The sequence below is a fragment of the Lissotriton helveticus genome, chromosome 8 (assembly GCF_964261635.1).
Source record: "Lissotriton helveticus chromosome 8, aLisHel1.1, whole genome shotgun sequence".
NCBI classification, from domain to species: Eukaryota; Metazoa; Chordata; class Amphibia; order Caudata; family Salamandridae; genus Lissotriton; species Lissotriton helveticus.
Genome location: NC_136069.1, coordinates 732,858,171 through 732,883,337, shown reverse-complemented (window position 1 = coordinate 732,883,337; position 25,167 = coordinate 732,858,171). Strand labels below are relative to the sequence as shown.

The 25,167-nt window shown below is 46.9% G+C and overlaps 1 protein-coding gene across 3 annotated transcripts in view; it reads right to left on the bottom strand.

The window, feature by feature from the left end:
• CARS2 (cysteinyl-tRNA synthetase 2, mitochondrial) overlaps nt 1-25,167 on the bottom strand; it is a 742,767-nt gene that overhangs the window by 162,533 nt on the left and 555,067 nt on the right. For all 3 annotated transcript variants that reach the window (XM_078657536.1, XM_078657535.1, XM_078657534.1), the window contains one exon: nt 16,213-16,342. In XM_078657536.1, the coding sequence (XP_078513662.1) occupies nt 16,213-16,342 (130 nt within the window). The remainder of the gene's footprint in view (nt 1-16,212; nt 16,343-25,167) is intronic.

The window sequence follows — 25,167 nt, the reverse complement described above, 5'->3', positions numbered from 1 at the left end:
ATAAGAAACATAGATATATGGTATACCTTCTGGGGGACGACTCCATCACAAAAGTACGGGCCAGAACGGACGCTCACTAGCGTACCAAAGGTCAGTAGTCGGTGCTAGCGTTGGACTGCCGACCTACCTCTGGTTCTGTTGGTGCATCCGTTCTGACCCGTCTACTCACATGTCTCCTGGGATTAAGGCTGTAAGTGGTGGAAAAGAGTGTGCCACTAAATGCAAGGACGTTTTGCAATTAAAGTAGAATATTTAAGTTGTGAAGCCGGAAATCTGTGGATTGAGGAGAAAAAGATTAACAGGCTAATGCCCCTCTTTCCATGAAAGTCTGAAAAAACCTCTGGTGAAACAAAGTGCGAGTCTGATGAGCTGTTGTTGTGAAATGCAGTAGAGGTTTTGTCAAAATAGAAGGACTGCAATAAAGTGACTGAACTATTTTGCAGATAACTGAAGTATTACCTTTATTCATAATATCAATCCACCTGAGGAAAAGGCTACATTTAACAACAGGTGAGAATATCAAATAAGAAGTAAAAATATCACAAGAATTTTAAACCATCTTATTTGCCTTAACTGATATATTGAGTATAAAGTTCATGAAAAGCAAGGAAGATTGAAGAAAATGAGGCCTCCAAGAAAGGCAACTAGGTATTGTTAAGAAACTGAAAACAAGCATTTACAATGCAACGGTTTCGCCTTTGCAAAAGTTAGAGCTATTGGCATTGTAAATGACAAAATTTTTATTTATGTGTTGGTTTTGAAAACAGATAAATAAATGGCATTGTCATTTACATTGCCAATAGCTTAAGCTCTCGCAAATGTGAGACCTATTGTACCCTACTGGACGAGCTCAGCAGACAACAATTACTACCACACACACACACCCAGAGCCACACACACACAGCCAGCCACACACACCCAGAGCCAAACACACACACACACCCAGAGCCACACACACACACACACCCAAAGCCACACACACACACACCCAGAGCCAAACACACACCCAGAGCCACACACACACACACACACACCCAGAGATATACCCACACACCCACACACACCCAGAGACACACACACACCCACACACACCCAGAGCCACACACACACCCACCCAGAGCCACACACACACATACACACACACCCAGAGCCACACACACACCCAGAGCCACACACACACACACACACACACACACACACACACCCAGAGCCACACACACACACACACACAGAGCCACACACACACACACACCCAGAGCCACACCCACACCCAGAGCCACACACACACACCCACACAACACACACACACCCAGAGCCACACACACCCACCCAGGGCCACACACACCCACCCAGGAGAGCAAGCACAGCGAGGGGGCAGGGAAGCAAGCACAGCGAGGGGGCAGGGAAGCAAGCACAGCCAGGGGGCAGGGAAGCAAGCACAGCAAGGGGGCAGGGAAGCAAGCACAGCCAGGGGGCAGGGAAGCAAGCACAGCCAGGGGGCAGGGAAGCAAGCACAGCCAGGGGGCAGGGAAGCAAGCACAGCCAGGGGGCAGGGAAGCAAGCACAGCCAGGGGGCAGGGAAGCAAGCACAGCCAGGGGGCAGGGAAGCAAGCACAGCCAAGGGGCAGGGAAGCAAGCACAGACAAGGGGCAGGGAAGCAAGCACAGGCAGGTTGCAGTGAAGCAAGCACAGGCAGGTTGCAGGGGAGCAAGCACAGCCAGGGGCAGGGGAACCAGGGGGCGGGGAAAAGGTTTATTGGTCACCTTTCTATTATTTATTACTATATTTTAGAGCGGAGCTTGCATTAATGAGGGGCAACCTATGCTCAGACATTGTTAACAAGTGTAAAAACTGCAAAATAATAAAGTAATACTACAGCTAAGTGTATCTCACTAAATCGTTATCATGCTCTGACAACACCGAAAACCAGCATGCTACTCTCAATGTACATACAGAATGATCATCCTTTTATTTCCTAAGTGTACAGTTCTTTTGAATTTATATACTGCATATGTATATATTATCGAATTGTTCTACTACTTCAGCACCTACAGTATGCCTTCACAACTGTATGAAATAACGTGTTGGTTTTACCAGTATTCCATCTGATCTTCCACTCGGACAAACATATCACTTTCCTAAAGTCCCTCATCCCTCCTCTCTCTTAAAAATTCTCAGTAATCGCTTTCCACTTGTTCATCACCTTGGGCTACTGAGGATTGCACAAAAGCTTCCATGCTATGAGTAAGGCAGGGGGTGCCAAGGTCTACTGCCCTCTCTGTTGCAGAGACTGCACTGAATAAACCACCGAACACTGAAGATTTAAATCACAATGAGAAATTGCCCAAGTTTACGTGTGCAAGAGACAAGATTGGCTCATGGGATAGCCGCCACCTCATCGTATATACCTTTTCTTTACGTGAAAGAGCGGGCCACACACCCTCATATTAAACAATTAATATTCAATGTTTTTTCTTAACTAAATGGCTATTATATTAAACAATGAATATTCAATGTTTTTTTCTTAACTAAATGGGTATTAGGAGATCGATCTATATGTCCATAATTATGAGGTGCACATGGATAATCTATAGGTCCATAATTGTAAGGTAATATTGAAGACAGACCATCTCACTTGCAAACCTGCAAAGATATAACTAACAAAATACAATGACAAGAGCCCTCCTTTTTACCATTCTATGACAAATCCTAGGACCTACTTGTCTAAACCAGACTGAGCTCTTCTTCCCACCGAACAATACACTTTAGAAATATCACCTGGTACCTTCATGCACCCAACACAGTACCAAAGCTGTATACTTCATTAAAAGTTGCACCTTCGACAGCACATCCATATCATGACAGATTTAGAATTCGCCGACATCAACAGAACACATTATATACACACACGTAATCAGCACAATCAGATACATAAAAGCAAGAAAAGCATTGTATTGTCACATCGACAGCATACGTACATACATCCTCTTTCTAGCCTATATGTCTAACGCAGATACATTTCTTGTTTGCAGTAAATCAACAGTGCACAATTATATGCAAAACAGCACTGAAACACATGCAGTTGGCTCAACAGAACATCTTTATGACAATATATGTACACTGTGCCTGAACCAACAAAGCACATCAGGCACATCACCCGACACATCACAAGAACACGACACCAAAGCCACTGCATAGTAGGTTGAGACTCGCCATCGCAAAAGCACGTTCATTTCCTGTCAATAACCATTAAGAATAACCATATCAACCATTCAGAAAGAAATCAACTTAAATGCACAAAGCACACTTAGTTATGATGTTGCACCCAACCACATAATCAGCTATGATACTACCAATTCGAATAAAAACTCCAAACTAAGCAACTGAACCCGCCAGAAGAATGAAATAAATGGCAAAGACCTTTGGTGCACACACACATCCATATGCACAATTCACAGCAGTCATGTTATGACAGGGCCCAGCAATCTACTACTCAGCATGAACCATCACTTAATGATACCCAATATGATTAATAATAAAACACTAAACACATTTAAACACAATATCTAAAGATTACATTAACTTCTGTTAGTAAGAATCCCATAACCGTAATGGGCGCCCAGACTCTGAAAGCACTGCTGCTACACAAATGCCCATAACATACGGGCCACTTGCTCATAACATAACATACGGGCCACTTCAAACACGGGGTGGTTGATCCGAACATAAAAACAAACGAACCAGGAAGCACTGTTTCTCAGCACGGAAGACGCCTTCTCTCTCTCAAAGCCGTGTGTAGGCCCTGGATCTCCTGAGACCAGAAAGCTTGGGTTTCCTGAGGAAAGGACCACCAGCCAAGCTCCGAAGAATACGTTGATAATGAAAATTCAATTTAGAACGTTCAAAGTTAAGCCAAATTTATCATCGATCAGTAATTTATGAGACATTTATGAATGGGGAAAACAAGTTCCCATTTCTAAGACGGTCAAATTACCCCGTGGCCCTCAACTCCTCTAACCACTATTAAGAAAAGACGAGTGCAGTTGATTACATGACTGAGGTCGCGTGCAGTACGACGGATCCACTGTAATCCACGGCAATGAGAATCAGCAGGTTAATCCGATCGGGCTGAGTGTATGATTGTTACAATGTCATTCTGGGACGTTGATCCACGCGGAAAACTATAGAGACCTTAAAGGCGCGTATTTTTCTCTAAACAATGAAATTACCACAATGCAGTACAAAATTAGGTTTGCGTGGGGTAGCTATTTAAATATTAAAGGCAAATGACTTCGCGTTACTTTGACATCGGAATAAAATGACAACTACGCCAAGACAAGAACAACTGGTCCTGATAAAGATTATTAAACACTGCAATTACTGTTGAAACACTCCGAGCAGCCTGCCTTTAAAGTTTAACAAGGAGGTGCTTCTTTGAGGGCGGGGAAAGGAGTGTGTTAAGCTCTGCGTATTAAATAAAAATGAAATCATCTCCATAGAGATGCAGACGGAGAGAGAAGGATAACAGAGCAAAACCAGTTAAACTGAAACGTATTTCTGTGGGTGGACTGCAGAACTTGTTCGCCGCTTTCAATTTTGAGGAGTAGACAGACTCGCACGGGTGACTTAAGGCAACACAGATTCACCAACAGCATCGGACCAATTTCGCCATATAAAAAAAAAAATCTTACTTCCGGCCATTTATAGCTCAGGAGTTTCACTTCGGTTTTAATTTAAAACAAGTGAGTGCGAGGTTAAATACATCACGAGCATGCAGTACGGCAAGGAATACATGGGTAGAGGGAAGGGGAGGGCTAGAGCAGGACAAAGGAGAGCTGCGGGCGGAGGGAAGGGGTGCACAAACAGGGAGTCAGAGGCAAGAAACAATGGCACAAACAAGGGGGGACAGGGGCACGAAGAACGGCACAAACAGGGGGGCAGAGGCTTACCTCATGTCCTCGGTAGACGCTGCTCGGAAAGCACAGCGCCCTGTAGGGATTCGGGGGCGTGTTTTTCGTGCTCTCCCCTTCCCATTGGCTGGAAGGTAAAATTCCAGCCAATGGGAAGAGGAGAGGGCGGGACTTAAAAAAAGACCCAGAAACGCCCCCGAATCGCGTCGGGACGGGGAAAAGAGTAACAGACAGCCATCTCTTCCAATGGCTAGCCTCCATTTATGGAGCTAGCCATTGGAAGACAGAGGCGGGACAAAGCCCCATACTGTAGATCAACAGATTTCGCCTGCGCGAACGCTGCTGCGCAGCGGACGCCAGACGAAACCTAAAAACTCAGCACAAGAAAAATATTTTAAAAAAGAGAACAATGGCTTCAGTAATCATTTGACTTAACATTGACAGCTTTCAATTCAAGTAAGGGTATGTGTAGGCCTTTCACATAGCAGAAAAAAAGACTGTGGATCATTTGAGGACAAAGCACAGTAATCAAAACTATATTCAGAGGAAACCATCGTTAACTGAACCTGACCACTGTTAACTGTGTCTGCAAGAATGGATAAGATGCAAAGACAATTGCTCTTAGAGGCCCACTACTCTAAATCCACCCTTGCTGCGGGGTAGATGCGGACTAATAAACTCAAGACACCAATGCTTTGACAACTATTGCTAAGTCATCACGTGGAAAAGAAAAGTTGTAAGCACTGGAGCCCAATGTGACCACCAAGCAGTGGTGTCAGTTTTATTCAAAAAGGACACAACAGGCATTAGGTCTGTATCAATGAACTGCCCCATTCACCAAAAGACCAAGACAAAAAGAAGATAACGCTGAACCGCATATAAACTGATGACGCAGTGGTATTACACCCGGCCCGCTTGCACACTATCTTCCCAACCGTCTCACTGCTATGGTTTAGATGCAAATCGGTGTAATAAAGTATAATGATAGTCACAAGGTAAATCCAAGTAGAGGTTTATTTATAAAGTTACAGGATCATAGTTGTTGGTTACAAGCAGAATGATGGTTGGTTCAAGATGAATTCAAGCTAGTTCATGGCCCCACCAGGAGCTGCATCTTCATAGCTCAGCCCACTCTCTCCAACCGTCACTCTACAGTCCACCAGGCACACCAACATTCCACACTGTCATCAGGCATTCTAAGGTTCCATACATACACACAAGCATACTGGCTGAGCAGCTGTAAATGCAAGCACAACAATCGGCAACGCATTATTTCCTCCACATGGTCCTGCCCCCTCGTAGCAACCTACTGGAAAGAAGTCCTGAGCAATATCAACTGGGTGGTGGTCTACCCACATCCCGATTCGCTCAACACAGTGATTCTGGGCATTCGTCCTGACAATGCAAGCCATGACACACTGTGACTGGCACCTCATAGCCCACATGCTGAGGGCAGCCAGCCAAAAAGCGAATTGCTCTTCACAGGAAGAAAGTCTCAGCCCCGTTAATAGCCAAGTGGTTCTAACACCTTTGGCAAGTATTGGCCATAGAACTTCTGTCCCATAGGGTGTCCTACTTTGAGAAGAGTTTCACACACACATGGCAACCTCTGATAACTTACTTCACCCGCTTGGAACACAACTGTTTTAAGCTCCATAGGCTCAAAGCACTCAACCTATTTGAATAACCCCCTTCCGTCAACGAGACCCCCACTGGCATCCAAGGGTCCAGCGCTTCCCCACCTGAACAACATCTTTTCAGCCATGCTCCTGCTCTTCCCAACACCTTAGCTTGAGAATGTTCTGCATACTCACTTCCCTGACATGGCACATTTACGCATATCCTTCAAAAATGACCCCACCTTTGTTTAGAGTTGTTATGTGTCTGTCTTACTCTGATCCGGGATCTGCCCCCTCCCAATTTGCGGTGTATTAAATTGCCAAGACTCCTTATACATTCGGCACTGAGACAGCATTATTGAGGGGCCTTATTTATACACATAGGATAATGCACATTAGTCCTGATGCCCTGTTGATCTCTTCACGTTTTGCATAATCTTGCATTAATCGGATATATACATCAGTGAATGCTTTGTTCTTTTATGTCTTCATGTCTTTGCCTGTTTTCAAAATCTCAATAAACAGATTTCAAACAAACAAAAAAGTAGATATACCAGATGTTAAAGATAACTCATAGCAGCCTGCAGGGATGCCAGTCACACCAACCAGTTATCCCATAAAGGATACACATCCCTTTGCAACACAAGGCAGCCACCACTCCACTACGGATTAAGCAAATACTGTGACATATAGCTGATGATAACGGGCATCCACAGTACTGGTAATGTCTTCACCATGCTACAAAATGCGCCTATCTCCTGTATGACTCTCAGATAAGTGCAGTGGAGAAAGCATTCCCCAATGTCTGCAGCACAGAGTGAATCCCATAACGGAGGCAAGATCAGGCTCTGTTCTAAGACAACAGTCTTGCAGGGTTTGGTTGGAAGACACAGGTTGAAGAGGTGGGGTTCTAAGATAGTGTAGGTACTCCCTGTGCTCTTATTCACATGTCAATCTGTGTACCAGCGGTGTACGCTCTGTTGTATTTAGAAATGCAACTTGCTATGTATGTTATGATCTGACAAACCATGGTCTCAAATGTAGAGATAAAACTGCATGTGATTACCCGATTATCACTACATTAAATCTGTAACATCTTATAAGGCTGGTTGCTGATACTGTCAAATAAAAGAAACCAAATGTCATTGTGAACGAACATTAGGACTAGGTTCCACTAGAGAACTGATCTGAGTTGGTCTTGCAATTCTATCCATTTGGTTGTATTAGACTTTGTGTACCCGACAGCCACAGTGAACAATTGTTTGATTGTATTAAAATAAAATATGTATTTTATGCATTTTTTTCTCTATGCAGACTAGGCTAGATTAAGAGGCTGTGAAGATCGGTACCCTGCTAAAGGCAAACCCCCAGGCCCGTATTTACACTACGCATAATTAAGTTTTTATGTGCAAGTCTGAGTACATGATAGTTAGGTAGACAATTCTAGTGTTTACTAAATTGTTATTATATTTGGAAAGAGTTCTTTTAATTCATAAAACATTTCGACCATTACAAGTGTAAACTCCTCTTTTCCGGCTGAATTTGTATGACAGTCATATCATTTCATACGTACTGATTTTCGACCAATATGTTTCTTACATTAAAAAAAATCAAATTTCTGTATGTTCAATGATGTTGAAGCATATACTACTCCTCTCCATACTCCACCATAACACAGAACAAGAGACAGGACAAGGAGGATACTGGGGGGTCACAGTGATCTCAGGAACATCCATTCAGAAGATAGTGGTGTCTGTTTCATTGGGTATAGAGCTTTTCAGGCGGGACAATGAACACAACCTGTCTGTAATGGCCGACGCCCTTCTGAACCAGGTAATGAATGGGTCAGATAAAGATGCCCTGAATTTTCTAATGAACATTCTGCAGCCATTGTTTAGCGACTGTTTTTTTTCTATTTTGGGGTGTTTCATTTTTTTTACATGTTTCTATGTATAGCTTAAAATTGGTGTAAAATAAATCGCATAAACTGGAACAATATTTCATAGTACTGAATGTACGCCTGCAGTTGGTACATATACAGGGGTCCTGTTTGGGTTTGCAAGTATTGATTGCATTGTATTCAGTGGGGCAGTACACACAATTGTTAGAAATAACATCACTATGCCTCGAACATTACTTTCTCATTGTTGTCCAATGGTAATTATAAATACTGGGATGTGCTTAAATGTCTGCTTGATGGTCGCTCATAAAGGGATCTCACGACAAGCACTGTGGTTGCTTTATGCAGACATGCAAGTATCTGCCACCTCTTTGAAAGTTAAAGTGTTCCCAGCAAGGCTGCTTGCTAAAAGCCACATTTCTTAGAGAAGAATTTAAAACAGTAGTTGGGTATTGTAATAGATGATTTGATGTTTCTTGCTAGATGTGTACATCCCCAGATTGGACTCTATCTCAAACAAACTAGGCCTACTATATTTCTAAAACCCTAAATGAAAAATTGACCTTCACATTAACTTCCAATTTTTCACATTTTATTTCCTTTGAAAGACCTTTCCCTTCCGCCTGCCTCCTGTATACACATACCTGTGTATCTCAATATCTCTTTGTGCTTGAAACCATATTTCTGCAACCTAATAATATATCCATTCATTCCATCAACTATTTGCTTCTCACATTGCCCCCATTACACCCCCCAAGATAACATCTAAGGTATGGCTTGCATGGGTCCCCCAAAGGTTTCCTACCCAAAATCCCCTGCAAACCTCAAGTTTTGATGAAAGAATCACTTTTTTCTCAAATTTCTGTGTGAGTAAGTTCTGGAATCTATGTCGATCCACAAATGTCCTACCACCCAGAGTTCCCCTAGGTCTCTCGATACAAATTGTACCTCACTTGCGTGGGTGGGTCAAAGTCAAAGATGCTTTATTCGGTTTGTAAAGAAAATACAACCATATAGCAACAGACATAATGAACATCAATAAAAATTACACAATACTAGAGCATACTACCATTGAAATGAAAACACAAAAACCCTATACAGTTGATTCTATATCTAGAATACATTTAGCAGCATTTGTAGAACATAAACATTAAGCCATTCAAAGAATGCATTTATCTATAATAGTGATATTTTATACAACCTTTAATTATGTGCAAATATGCAATTAAAGTGCTAAATGTCATCGCTATATTATGGTATATACAATTTAGCAATTCTAGAGAAAGGTTCGACGGCATCCTTCCTAAAGTGCAGTATGCAATTAGCAGCACTAAAGTGCAAGTGCTGTGTCTATACAACAGTGCAAATTATACAATAGCAGCGATTAAACCAACATACATGTATGTGCAAATTAGCATGATAAAGTGCATAATGTCAACAACATCTTATTTAAAGTGCACAGTACATTTAGCAGCTGAAAGAGTTCATATGATAATTGATTTTCTTGCAAAAATACATTTTAAGATATAGGTGGCCACATGAAAGCATACATCTGGGGTCTCTAGGTTAAACAATAGTTTCATTGCTATTTGTAAATGATTCGTATTATATTTTAAAAAGATGGGTCTCAAATAAAATTTCCTAAAAGAGGTATAAAAGGTACAAGATAACATAAAATGACACGTACTCTGTTTGGATTTGCCATCACATGGGCACAAACAAGTTCCGGGTTTTTTGGGCACGGGAAAGGCCACAAGGTGATGCACAATTCCTAGGCGGAGACGGGTTAATACAAATCGGTGGGAAGGAATACTAACAATTGCAAGGTAGGATTGAAAACCTTCATTGATGTTGTATTGCTGGTAAAGATTGAATGTATTTTTCCATTCTAATCCCAGCTATATATTTCAAGAACGAGACCTTCAACTCCCGCTTTGATGGTATAGGATCCGCTGTTAAGTCATTAAAAATATCCAGGCCATACAGTGTTTTATACCAATGATGTATATGATTCAGCCAAGGGATATTTGATCGGCGGTCAAGTTTAATACAATCGGTTATTACGTCCTGCGTAAACTTTGTTTCCTCCTTTTCCCAAATTGAGCGCCATAAGGACAAAGGTCGGAGGACAATTAAATCATTGACATAATGCATATCGAGTTCCTTATGTATTAACGCAATTGAGGCCGAAGCTGGGGCACTAATTAATCTTTTTTAAAACACATTCTCTTTCCCCTGAACTAGTTTGGCACTCTGTGCATCATACCCCCAGACCCCGGCCCCATATATAGCTCAGGAAATGCATCTCGCGTTAAAAAGGGTTAGCATTTCATGAATTCTGCGATCCCCTAATTTAGCAGCAAATCTAAATATACAATTTGTATTCCTAACCATTTTAAAAAGAACACTTTTTTGTTCATTTATCCATCTCCCATCTCCTGAAAAGGTGATGCCCAAATAACAGAAACTATTAACAGATTCCAATCTCCCCCTTCTAAAAAAAAGGGCTTGTGTTTTCTTGGTTTCTTACCACACACCATAGTAACCGTCTTCCCTTTATTAATTTTCAATTTCCTATTTTCAATAAATACGTGGAATTGATTAATTAAATACTGCAGTCCATTGTGGGTCCTAGAGAGAAGAACCGCGTCGTCCGCGTATAAAAGGACTGGGATAGGGTTACCATTTATGATGGGAGCATCTGCATTAGTCTTTCTTAAAATTGTGTCAACCTGATTAATAAAAAGAGAAAATAGTAGGGGGGCGAGTACGCATCCTTGACGGATGCCCCTCCTAACTTTAAAAAAGTGGGTGGGTCAAGTACCTGCAAGGGGCAAGGGCCCAAAAACGTATTGAGGACACATCAAAATGACCTAGCACAAAACAATCTGGTTTTGCAAGGGGGGTCACCTGGGTTTTTGGCCCCGGACTCGGCGGCCATCTTGGCAAACTACCAAACCTATACATTTCTGAAAACTAAACACCCGGGGGAGTCCAGCGAGGTATGGCTTGCGTGAATACCCAACGTTTTCTTACTGAGAATGCCCTGCAAACTTCAAATTTAGCTAGAAAAAAAAACACATTTTCCACATATTTTTGGATGGAATCTCCATGCCGGCACATATGTCCTACCCAACAGCGTTCCCGTCAGTCTTCCAAGTAAAATAATACCTCACTTTTGTGGGTGGGGCAAGGGCATGTGACTGGGAAGAGCCCAAAACCTAGGGTATAAGGGTATAGCACCGAGAATTATAAGCGCTACATTTTTTTTAAAATAAGTTTTTAGCCAATTCTGCATTGGACACCCACACAAGTGAGATATCATTTTACTTGGGACACTAAGGAGAGAGCTGTGGGGTAGGACATTTGTGCCACCATGGTGATTCCACACACAAATATGTGGAAAATGTGTTTTTTAGCTAAATTGAGGTTTGCAGGGGATTCTGGGTAGGGTAACATTGGGGGATCCATGCAAGCCATACCTCATTGGACTCCCCAGGGTGTCTAGTTTTCAGAAACGTGTAGGTTTAGTAGGTTTCCCTAGATGGCGGCGAGTCCGGGGCCCAAACCACAGGCCCCCCCCCACAAAACCAGGTAGTTTTGTTCTAGGTCATTTTGAAGTCTCCACAGTACGATTTGGGCCCTTTCCTGTTGCAGCCACTATGCCTACCCACACAAGCGAGGTACCATTTTTAATTGGGAGACCTGGGAGAAGGCTGGGTGGTAGGAAATTTGTGTCAGCCCAGTGATCCTACAATTTTCCCACACAGAAATGTGAGAAAAAATAGATTCTTTCAACAAATATAGAGGTTTGCAGGGAATTCTGGGGAGGGAAATGTCGGGGGACCCATGCAAACCATACCTCGCTGGACTCCCCCAGGTGTCTAGTTTTCAGAAATGTGTGGGTTTCCCTAGGTGGCCGCAGAGCCCGGGGCCAAAAATTCTTGGGACCCCCCTTGCAAAACCAGGTTGTTTTGTGACAGGTAATTTTGATATCGCCTCAATAGGTTTTGGGCCCTTGCCTGTCACGAGTACTTGAACCACCCACGTGAGTGAGGTACCATTTTTATCTGGAGACCTGGGGGAATGCTGTGTAGAAGGATATTTGTGGATCCATGCAGATTCCAAAACTTTCCCACACAGAAATCTGAGAAAAAATTATTTTTTTCAGCTAAATTTGAGGTTTGCAGGGGAATCTCGGTGGGGAAATGTTGGGGGACCCACGCAAGCCATACCTTGTTGGACTCCCCAGGGTGTCTAGTTTTCAGAAATGTGTGGGTTTGGTAGGTTTCCCTAGATGGCCGCCTAGCCCAGGGCCAAAAACTCATGGGACCCCCCCTTGCAAAACCAGGTTGTTTTGTGGTAGGTAATTTTGAAGTCGCCTCAATAGGTTTTGGGCCCTTGCCTGTCGCGGGTACTTGACCCACCCACACAAGTGAGGCACCATTTTTCTCGGAAGACTCGGGAATGCGGGCTGGGTGGAATTTTGTGGATCCACACAGATTCCAGAACTTTCCACCACGGAAATGTGAGGAAAATGTGTGTTTTTAAAACAAATTTTGAAGTTTGCAAGGGATTCTGGGTAACAGAACCTGGTGAGAGCCAGACAAGTCACCCCATCCTGGATTTCCCTGGGTATCTAGTTTTCAAAAATGTACAGGTTTGCTAAGTTTCCCTAGGTGCCGGCAGAACTAGGGTTCAAAATCTACAGCTAGGCACTTTGCCAAAAAAGGGTCCGTTTTCACTGTGAAAATGTGGTGCACCCCCTTTGCGTTTTGGGCCGTTTCCTGTCGCAGGCACTAGGGCTACCCACACAAGTGAGGTACCATTTTTCTCGGAAGACTTTGGGGAATGCGGGGTGGGTGGAATTTTGTGGACCCACGCAAATTCCAGAACTTTTCACCACAGAAATGTGAGGAAAGTGTGCTTTTTTGGACACATTTTTAGGTTTGCAAGGGATTCTGGGTAACAGAGCCTGGTGAGAGCCAGTCAAGTCACCCTATCCTGTATTTCCCTGGATGTCTAGTTTTCAAAAATGTATAAGCTTGCTAGATTTCCCTAGGTGCCCGCAAAGCTAGGGTTCAAAATCTACAGCTAGGCACTTTGCAAAAAAAGGGTCCGTTGTCACATTTCTGGTTTCTAATTGGGGCGGATCCCCCCTATTGTACTTCCTGCAATGATTTCCATATTGACCCTGTGTATGTTTGGGGTGTGTTGTAGTGCCTTTCTACCATATTAGCATCATGGCACATTCAGATGGCCCGGGGGAAGATGAACCTTAGTTTTTACCCTCTCCATGAGCTTCAAGGATTACTAAAACACTAGACCGCATCATAAAAATACTGACCATTTTGGGTGTGGGCAAAGTTAACAGTATTCTTCTGTGCAAGGGGAATTCTTTGGCTGGTTGCTCACAGTTACAGCTAAATTAAATTGTCACAGTCATATGATTATAATAGCTTCATCGACTTTATCCCAATTATTTACAGGGAGAAAAACAGAAGTACTCCCGAAGCCGGGCTTACGTGCCACCACCCGCAAAAAAGTAACATAATAGAGAGCCGCGGCCAATAGATCAAGGGAGCCGCTGGTCGAAACAGTTTGGGAACCCTTGCTTTACTTTCACCACTGTTTATGGTCATCTTGCACGACCCAACTACAATGCTGCAGGCCTTAGATGTCATTTCGAAGGGATGGTATTTCCAAACATTTTAGGTGGGGATTGGAATGTTGCAGTGGAGCTTACTGACTATTTATGAAAAGGAAAACCATCTCTGAAATATATTAAGAACTGCTGCATCTAATCTGATGCATAATCTACAGATAATTTGACACAGTTATGAAAGTGAATCCAACTGACCCTGGAAATTGTGTTTTCAGCTAGATGTCACGTGTGGTCGTTATCAACTATTTTTTAATATCAAAAGAGTTGGCTGTGAACATTTTGACTGTTTCAACTACTCTACAATACCTGGCCAACCATCTGGTGTTATGCCTTGAGATCTCTGTGCCGAGCCCCACAAAGAGAAAGAGGAGAAAGACTTCCAATAGAGCTTTATTACTGGATTGGAGATTTGTGGCACACATGCATCATCAATTAAAGGAATTCATCCAAGAAAACCTTGGCTCAGACATATTGTTTTCAGATTGGATTCTTTATAGGCCTTTTTAAGGGGTGTTATTATTAAAGACAGAATTTAAGATGGCTGAAAAGGCAAGCTGAATAAATGGGTTTCTTAAATAGAATCATTAAACAGATTTATATATGAAAGTAAACTTCTGGAGATTAACAAGACTGCTCTGAATGCACATTTCAAGGAGGCACAAAGAACATATCTGCAGTGGCCATACGAAAGCACAATAGCAACAAGCACTGGCAAAGCCAATAGATCCCACTTCAGCAACCTACTGACTTTGCCAATGTGTTTTGGCAATGCAGTACAGCATTGACAAAAAACATATTTAGGTGGAGGATTTACTGTGTCGCCCTCCAAAAAAAAGAAATATATATATTGAAAAGGACTGTCGGTGTGGGGGTTCTATGGAGAAGCCGAGAAATACAATAACATTTCAAAAATGGGTGTAGGCAAGGGGGGAACAGTAACCCCCGAGGGACAGAGGAATACAGAGCCGGGGAGAAGAACATAAGGGAAAGTGCAACACAGGCCGTGGGGAGGGAGAAGCTAAGGTGTAAGAGAGCTGGAAAACACATCCAAAATCATAATTCCTTAACCAAACAGAAAAAATAGTAGTTCCTGAAAGCAAGCAGTGTAAGGATACAAGTTAGCTATTTAAAAGGACGATAAGAGGCTATGGACCAGGGGAGGGTCAAACACATGACGCCAATGCAAGCCAAGGAATAAGAAGCAAGCAAATAAGAGTGAAAATAGAGCCACTAATCGTAAGGAATATGTGGACTGTAAGCTCGCTGTCAGTCCTTGGTAAGCGAACAATAGGTCTTTCGCAATTAGACAGCAGTAGCGGAGACCAAAAAATAGCCCTCCAACAGTAACAACATACCAGTTAAGTGAAATACGTATCAAATTCCTATCATGCCAGACAAAACTGAAAGAAACAAAGAATAAAACACAGAAGGGATAGAGCTAATCGTACCATTCAAGAAGAATTTCAAGAAGCCTTCTAGGACTACTTCTTGCCTCTTTATTTGCAATGTATCCAATGGGATTCAGATAAAGAGGAAGATGTATTTCCAGATCTTACATTAACAAGTCTAAATGCATTTTATTTAGGTCACCCTGAGAGCTCGGTATCAACGGACAAAGATAGAAGCTGATCACAAAGACAACCCAAGCTTCGCTCTCGCAGTTTATTTTAGGTCACTTGTCATCCCTCTGTGGAAAAGCACCAGCCCGTTGTTGACAGCTGCCCACCCATCTCTAATTCTGTATGTCAAAGCATGGCTAGGGTAGATGACAGGTCAGGATTAGGTCACACAATAAGCACCAATTTATAAGTCACTGAGCAATGGCACTTGTATAGTGTGGTTTCACTGAAACACCTCATAGAGGCACTGGAACCTGTGAAGAGCAGTACAGTACATACTGGTTACAAACAGACAGTGGTTCATAAATCACTGTCCACTTGTCTCTTCTTTAAACAGTAGTTTATGCTCCATGTTTGAAAATATTATTTCTTCTTTAAGCAACTTGAATTTGTTATGCCCCTTTCCCTACATATGATTACAAGGACACCTGCGTTATTACTGCATTTTGACATTTTTAATTCCATCTGCTGGGGAAAAAGCAAGCACGTGACATCTGACCTGGCAATTGTAGAACACTCGATGTGCCAGCCAGGCCTTCCTTTCCCCCAGGGAGAACTCCAAAATGGCTCCTGTGGTTTAGATGTTTTCCACAAGGCAAAATCCTTGTTATGCCGCTTGTCGCTCTCACCTGGCAACAATAAACAATCATGGATGTCATCAAAATTACAAAAACAATTCCTCAGTTACATTTTCAAAAATAGTTTTTTACGTCACAAGAGATTCAGGCATGCAGAAAGCATTTCAAACCCATACCCTGAGACTGCGTTCAGAAGAAACACTAACAATAAATAACAAACTCAACTACCTACTGCCATTTGAGCAGAGAATTGATCAGACAATGAATGTGTTTGATAACTGAACATTAAACGACTTGTGTTGCCCTGCGTGGTACACTAGTGAATTGATTTCTTGGAAAACGTAGGAGTTTTACTGTGAATAAACGTGAATGAAAGCCATCCAAACCCTTGGAAAGTCTTCAACAGTTATTTACGTTCATTTAGTTGCAAAGCACACATTCGGGTGATGTGACAGAATGCTGGTAGACAAAACATGCAAGTGGAAGATGCAGTTTCTCATTCTTTAAAAGGTTGCACGACATGACCTGGCTGCTATATAAGAGGTTGTGTGTTCCCCCGTGTGCTGTTTGTGGATTTGATCTGTGTTGCCTGAGTGCATGTGTAACTACATGCACGTTGGGCGGTAAGTGTCTGGAAACCTGCAACTATTGAGCCACATCCACTGAAAACAGCAAAATAAAATACTTAACTATAAGCAATAGCACACACAAAATATGTATTCCTATGGGAATAACGGCCATATGTATCATGCAAATTCGCAATCGCAAAGGCCGAAATTCGCAGAATTTCGGCCTTTGTGAATGTGAATTTGCTAAATGGAATGTATGAAGCAAAACTGGTGCAAAATAAGGAATCGCAAAATCTGCGATTCCTTAAATGCAATGTATGTAGCAAGCAAAATTAGCAAAATGCCCTTAAGGAATCGCAAATTACCAGTTGCGAATTCCTTGAAAAATGCAAATTTTTGCATTTTTCAAAGTGCCATGTGACGCACATACATGCCCTTAGGGCATGTATGTGCGCCACATGTGCACCCATGCATATTTCAGGGGTGCAACAGGGTGTCCTTTGGACACCCCTGCACCCTTGAAATTATTCTCAATTTGCGAATCGCAAATTGCGAATCGCAAATTAAGGAATACTTTCCCATTCATTCCTATGGGCCCCCTGGCCCATAGAAATGAATGGGAAAGTATTCCTTAATTGCAATTCGCAATTTGCTAATCGCAATTAAGGAATTCTAAGGAATCGCAAAAAAAAAGCGATTTTGTACATACATACCCATTTGCGATTCTCAAATAGCGATTTCTTAAAAATCGCTATTTGAGAATCGCAAATGGGTATTTTGATACATATGGCCCTAAATATTTACCTCTGGTCATTTATTGTTTTTCTTGCAGTGTTGGTAATGATTCGCAGGTAAATAAATTAAATACCCCTCTGTATATTTAATTATAGAGAACTTCATCTTCTTGACAAACATTTGATGTGGCAGATGGGCTCGTTGAAATGTGAATCTTTTTTTTTTTTGTAAAATTTTTATTTTAAAATTTTTCAGTTGTAAAACACAGTATAAAACAGTTCAACAAGCGACATTGCTGAATACAGATTACCTACGGGCAGCGCACTTCGCAGGAAGAGTCTCAACGGCCTCGAGGCCCAGATAGTGCAGAGTCAAAGCCCAGGTCCCCGTCCTTGCGGGTAGCCGGAGTGGAGTCAAGGTGGCTCCTGCCCAAGTCGCTGAATCTATCTAAGGGAGCTATGGATGTCGCACAACAACTCAATCCACAAAGAACCCCCCACCCTTCCCGCCCAACCCACCCCCCGTGGCGATGACAGCCATTCATACATGCACACATACGAATCACAATTAGAGTTGGAAATGATGGAGCGCGCGCACCGAGGGAGGGCAGACTGCCGAGGGCAATCCACTGGAAAGGAATCGGACCAGAGGGCCCCAGCGGAAGATGAAGTTCTTAAAGTTTCCCAGAAAGATGTCCGCCACTCTCTCCACACTCAGAAGTTTCTACAGTCTCGTGTGCCACAAAGAGATCGCTGGGGCATTTGGCTTCTTCCATGCCGCAGCAAGGGGGAGTTTAGCTGCCCCAAGGCAGAGCCAGAGAATCCGCTTGTCGGCTCTCGTTTGGTGTGTAAGGTCCGGGTCTCGGAGCCCGAGTAGGACATGTTCCAGTGATGGAGATACTGGGTAGCCAAGTATTTCTTTGAGGTGGGACAGAATCTCTTCCCAGTAGGGGCGGATGATCGGGCAGTCCCACCAGATGTGGCGGAAGTCCCCCAGTAGGCCGCAGCCCCTCCAACAGCGGTCTGAGGAGAACGGAAAGATGCGGTGCAGTTTGGATGGGTACAGGTACCAGTCCATCATTGTTTTGAGGTGTGCCTCTCGCAGCGCTATAGAGCGATTGTGCGCTACGATGTCACGCCAAAGACCTGCCCATTCGGGGTCGGCGATGTCCCTCCCAATCGTTTCTTCCCAATGCCCCATATAGCGTGGGCGGGGCGAAGCCGCAATAGTGAGCAGAAGCTTGTAGAGGAAGGAGATGGCCCCTTTCATAGAGGAAGTGCGGAAAAGGAAGGCCTCGAAGGTGGTCGCACCGCTGCCTCGCCCGTTCCGGCGGAGGTAGCCCAGTGGAGAAGCTGGAGATGGTGATATCTTTCAGACGGGGGGACCCCATAGTCTCTCATACAGTTGGCGAAGGTGAGTGGGGCGGTACCATGGAAAAGGTGAGTAAGAGCCCGGCACCCTCCCTCGCGCCACAGTCGGAAGGGAGCCTCTTGTAGAGCTGGAGGGAAGGCCGGGTTGTAATGAATAGGGGTAAAGGGCGACGGGAACGTCGTCCAGCGGTCGTCGCCCGAGACTGTATCCCACACCTTCAGCACCGTGCCGGTGGGAGTACTGATATAGGCGTTTCTGGGCCTATCCCCCTTGGGTTTACAGGCTAGATCCCATACGGATCTACCAGTGACACTCCTGTCCATATGCAGCCAGTGTTTTTCTGAGAGCTGCTGGGACCACTCCACAATAATACGCAATTGAGCCGCTTTGTAGTACAGGTGTAGATCAGGAAGACCCACCCCCCCTCCGACCGCAACCGACGTAGTGTAAAAAAGGAGAACCGGGCGCGCCCGTCTTGCCAAAGGAAGCGGAGGATCAGAGTTTTGATGCGTCTACAAAAATACAAATCCAGTGGAATGGGGAGGGCCTGAAAAAGGTAGAGGAATTTAGGGAGGAGAACCATCTTAACGGCATGTATTCGGCCCAACCATGAGATGTATTTGGGCCTCCAGCGGGCCAAGTCAGTCCGTATGGACGCCAGAAGTGGGGGAAAATTTGCAGAGAACAGGCCCCTCACAGTAGGTGTCAAGTGAACTCCCAAGTACAGGAGGGACCCGGTCGCCCAGGATAGGGGGGTCAGGGGTCGCACTCTATCAATGTCAGCCGGTGATAGTGTGAGGTTCAGGATGTACGACTTCCCAAAGTTCACCCTAAATCCGGCCACCTCCCCAAACTCGGCTAGGACCGAATGGACGTGTGGGAGCGAGCGGACAGGGTCCTCTATGGATAGAAGAACGTCATTCGCGAAGAATGAAATCTTGTGTTGCTCTCCTGTGAAAGGGAGGCCCCGAATCCCCTCGTGCTCCCTCACAACCATCGCGAGTGGCTCAATGCTAAGTGCAAAGAGCAGAGGGGAAAGGGGACAGCCCTGCCGGGTTCCGCGAGAGTGGGAAAAGAAAGGTGACAAATGTCCGTTAACGGTCACTCTGGAGCGGGGGGTGTCGTAGTTCGCCCGGATCATCGTGATGAATTTGTCTGAGAAACCGAAGGCCGCCATGGTACGAAACAAAAACCCCCAGTCCACCCGATCGAAGGCCTTCTCTGCATCCAACCCCACCAATACTGCCGGGATACGGAATCTATCAGCCTTTTCGATTAAATGGATCACCCGCCGCAAATTGTCGTGGGTCTGTCGTCCCGCGATAAAGCCCGACTGATCAGGATGGATAAGGATCGGCATCAGATCCCGGAGGCGCCTTGCAATAATAGCGGAGTACAATTTCGCATCTATATTCAAAAGAGCAATCGGTCGGTAGGAGGAGCAACTGGCGGGATCCTTCCCGGCTTTAGGAATGACCGAGATCACTGCCTCGGCCATTGAGCCAGAGACGCAGCCAGTTTCAGCCATCGCGTTGAAGAGATCCACTAAGCAGTCACAGATCTCGGCGGAAAAGGTCTGGTAAAATAGCGCGGTATATCCATCTGGCCCCGGCGCCTTGTGAGGTTTCAGGGCTCTGATGGCGTCGAGAATTTCCTCCCGGGAGAAGGGGGCCGCCAAGAGTTCGTTCCGTTCCGCCGAGACTTGAGGGAGAGCTAAGTCCGCTAGATATCGCTCCTGCGCTGCAGGGGCGAGAGCGTCGCTGCGGTAGAGGTCGGCGTAGAAGCGGCCAAACAAGGCCGCCTTTTCTTCGTCGCGGTGGAGGGGGTCCCCCGCTTCGTCACGCATGCTCCCGATGTATTCCTTTTCCCGTTTGTCCCGAAGTTGCCGAGCTAAGTGTTTCCCCACTTTGTCACCCTGGGCATAGGAGGTCTGACGCAGACGTAGAAGAGCAAATTCCGCCCTATTGTTGTAGTGGGCCCGCAGCTTGCCCCGTACCGCCGTAAGGGGGCGAAGGGTGAGTCGGGAGGGGTTCAACTTATGCGCCGATTCCAGGGCGGCTAGTTCGGCCTCCAATTTCTCCCGCTCCGCCCTACGCAGTTTGTTAAGATTAGCGTTCAATGCAAGGCACGTGCCCCTCAGGGAAGCCTTGCAGGCATCCCAAGTCGTGAAGATAGAGGTGTCCGAGACTGGGTTGAGAGCCCAGAAGTCTCGGATGGCCACACGTAAAGCCTTGCAAGAAGTGTCATCTCGGATCAAGGCGGCAGGGAAGTACCATTTACGAAGTCCGTCACCCCTCGCCGACCAGCGAAGCCCAAGGACCAGCAAGCTGTGGTCTGAGACGGAGAGTGGAAAGATGCTGGAGTCGTGGACATCACCCCGAAGGGCTTGGCTCAAAAAGATATGGTCGAGCCGGGAATAAGAGCGATGGACAGAAGAAAAGAAAGTGTAGTCTCGGGATTGGGGGTGCAGTGCGCGCCATCCATCAATCAAACCCAATGTACCTATCTTACGCTGCGTAGCTAAGGAGAACGAGCCGGCATCGGCTCTAAGGGTGCCAGAACTATCTAACAGTTTGTCCCACACTAAGTTAAAATCACCGAGCAGAAGCAAATGACCCTCAACAAAGTTTTCAGTTTTACGCAGCAGGTCTTGGATAAAGCTATTCTGTCCTGAATTAGGAGCATACACTACCACAAACGTACAAAGTCTTTCGCGCAGCAGCCCTTTGACCATCAACCAGCGGCCCTCCTTGTCACTTTGCATCCCCAAGGGTTGAAAATGAAGGGACGCGCGAAACAAAAGGGCCACCCCCCTATGTTTGGTGGGAGCCGAGGATCTATAAATAAGCGGAAAGTGCCTATGTCTAAGTCGGAGCTCGTCCTTGCGCGCCAAGTGGGTTTCCTGCAGGCCCACCACATCGAGCTGATGATCGGACAAGTATTTCCAAACTTTTTGGCGCTTCTGCGGTGAGTTCAAGCCCTTCACATTCCAAGTGGCAACGTTAATCGGCATAGTGACAATGTAGATCCACCCGCTCTGCAAACCCCATAATTATCCTTATTTCCGAAGTAGCCAACCCTGCGGCCCAGCTCCCCCAGGCCACCCAGCCCTCACCGTTCCTCACTCCACCAACAGCACACACAACACACCACGCATTCCTGTCATCACCACCCCCCAAAACAACTCCCCCAACCCCAAATCCCAGCGACCCCTCAACAAACCCTCCCACAAGTAACACTGCTAAGTCCCAACCACCCACAGGAGTAGCCAAACACCCCCACATCCCAACAGACCCCCTCTCAGTAACCACCCAAGTCCCTTCCAACCCACCCCGCCCCCAGTTCCAACCCAAGAACAAAGAAAAAGTACTTAGCAATTCCAACGAAGAAGACGTTGTCTTGACCCTTCCGGGTCGGGGATGCGGAGACCAAGGAAGGTCCCCACAGGCCACGGTACTGGGTGTCTTCTCCAAAAGTACTCTGAGCCCCAAGATACCTGGCAACACGGGTCCCTCCGGCCCATCCGGCTGGCGGCACGAAAAACTTAAGCGGCGCCTGAACTTTGCTGGGACGAAGCCAAGGTGGCCGAGGCCACCGATGCTACTGCACTCCCTCTCTCTTGCAGGCTTGCTGCACGATCCGGACGCCCACGATCCGAGGGCGGGCCCGCTCTCTGCCACGAGGAAGAGCGTCTGCGTCGTCGCGGCGGCGATCCGCCAGCTCCATGCGAAGGAGTCTCATCATCCAGACCTAACAGGCCCTTTGCTTCTTGGAGAGAGCGAATCTGCACCAGCCTGTTCTCCCAGCGGAAGATGATGCGGAAGGGATGACCCCATGAATAGGAGATGTCGCGGTCCCGAAGAAAAGCGGTCACTGGGCGAAATTCCCGTCGTTTCTGGAGGGTCGATGCCGCTAAGTCCTGGAACAGCAGTGGGCGGTGTTCTCTGAACTGCAAGGAAGGGATAGTCCGCGCTTTACGCAAGATCCTTTCTTTGAGCTGGAAATCATGCACACAGACTAAGATGTCCGGGGGTGGCCCTCCGCCCCTTCTAGGGAGCCCGACCCTGTGAACTCTGTCCATTTTGATCTCCTGCACATCAGTATCGTCCAGTATTTGCAGAAAGAGAGCCTGGTCATACCCCCGCAGATCGCCCGCTTCACCATCCCATGGCACTGCCCGAATACGGATGTTGTTCCGACGGGAACGGTTTTCCAGGTCCTCCGTACGGGCTTGGAGATCCAGATTCTGCTCCGTGAGCCTAATGATATCTTGCTGTAGTTGATGGACATCGGTCGCTACGTTCAGGTCGTGGTCCTCCAGCGTGGCCACTCGTTCTCCGAGGCCATCCACGTCCCGTCGCACCTCACGGAGGTCCGATGCTAGCTGGGCGCGGAGTTCAGAAATGTCCTCCTTGATAGAGGCAAAGAGTTCCACCATAAAGGCCTTGGTTGCGGGCGCCTCATCGTCCGAGGTCTTGGGTGACGCACTGGGTCCGGGAGATGACGGGTGTTGAGGGTTCTTAGCTGCGCCGTCCTTTCCAGGCTTCCCCCTGCGCTGTGCGGAGGACATCGTGTCCTCCCTGGGAAGTGAAGAAGCTACCTCCAAGGAATTCACAAGTCGCTGCAATACCCAAGAGGGAAGAGTCGATCCGCAATCAGGGCCACCCCAGAAGAGGCTGCATTAGACAGGCCCAACCAGCACCGCAGGCTTCGGTCTCCAGACCACCGTCTCTGGGGGTTATGTAGCCGAGTCTATTGCCAGTGCCGCAGAAGCAGGGCCCCCCTCGTGTCTATGGACCTGGGCAATGTCCAGCCTCGTCGGTCAATTGAGGCCGGAGCAAAAAGGGGGGGGGCGATGGGACCCCACCGGCGCTCGTGTAGCAATGCGGTAGGGCCCTCTACACCTCTTATGGTGCTCCGAGATGTGGCAAGGGAAGGAAGGCGCCGGTCCGGGGCTCCAAGAGGTCACCGGGTCACCCCCTCCCCCTCCCCCCACTGGGCAAGCTGAGAAACTACTTGCAGCTCGGGGCAATGTCCAGATCAGTAGGGGTCAATCGCCTGCCCCCAGATTGATGCTCCCTCGCCGCGCTGTCCCCCTCACCTCTCATGCGCCACGCGCCGAGCTCGGGGGCCCGTTTCTGCCAGGTTCCCAGGACACGGCCGTTAGGAATTGCGCTGCTGGGGAGGGTGCCCTCTCTTCTCAGCCCCCACTGAAGACGGCAGCCCACACGGGTCCACTTTGCGTCGTGAAGCAGGGAGCTGGGTCAGGCAGGCACTACCGGCCGGGGGTCCCAGGACGCTTCCCGCCGAACCGCCTCCGGATCCTCCAGGGTTCCCACCGGCCCTCAATCAAGCATGTAGTCCAGGGGCTCATGAAGGGACCCCACTCCACCGGGATCCCCCCCTGTAGCTGGAGCCGCTAACCTGCCACTCCGGAGCTCCACCAGAGTCTTCGTTTCGGGGGGGAGGGGGGGCAAGCACCAGCACCTTGTCCAGGGGCCCCCAGAGCCGCAGGTCCCCCTCGGAGCTCCACTCCGCCAAGTGGGAAGGCCAGGGCCCGAGCACACGCAGCTCCCAGGGCCTGAGAGCGCCAATCTCAGTCTGCGGGAGACCGGAGCTGCCAGGCAGGCCCCCGCCCCATCCGCGCGTCCCTCCGGTCCCACCACTCCGCCTCAGGGCCACCACAGTAGAAGACGCGGTGAGGAGAGCCCGGTCAGGCCTCCTCCTCCAAGCGGCCGAAGCGGGGGTGGGGGGGCGGGGAAGCAGCGAGGCCACCGCCTCAGTAATGGTCACCGCTCCTCCTCGTCAGCGCCCCCTCGTCGCAGTGTCGCTCTAGGAAGGGGAGTCGGGTCCTCAAAGTCACGGAGAACAGAAGCAGCGTCTCCGTCTCTCCCCCTCCGACGCTCTCTCCGCGATGCCGCAGACCGGAAGTGCGGCCCACTCCGCTAATCCAGGTCGGGGATTGAAGGGCCGCAGACCGCCGCCGCAACCAGGTCCGCCTGCGAGCTCAGCAGGTCGTCCTCGAGAGTCCGGATCGGCTCCCCCAGCACCCGGGGTCGCCGCAGCACCCAAACAAGCAGGTAGCAGGTCGCAGTCGTAGCTAGGACAAGGCTAAGCTGGGCCTGGCGCCGGAGGGACCCAGAAAGACGTCTCACTCCGTCGCCATCTTGGCCACGCCCCCGAAATGTGAATCTTTGAAAC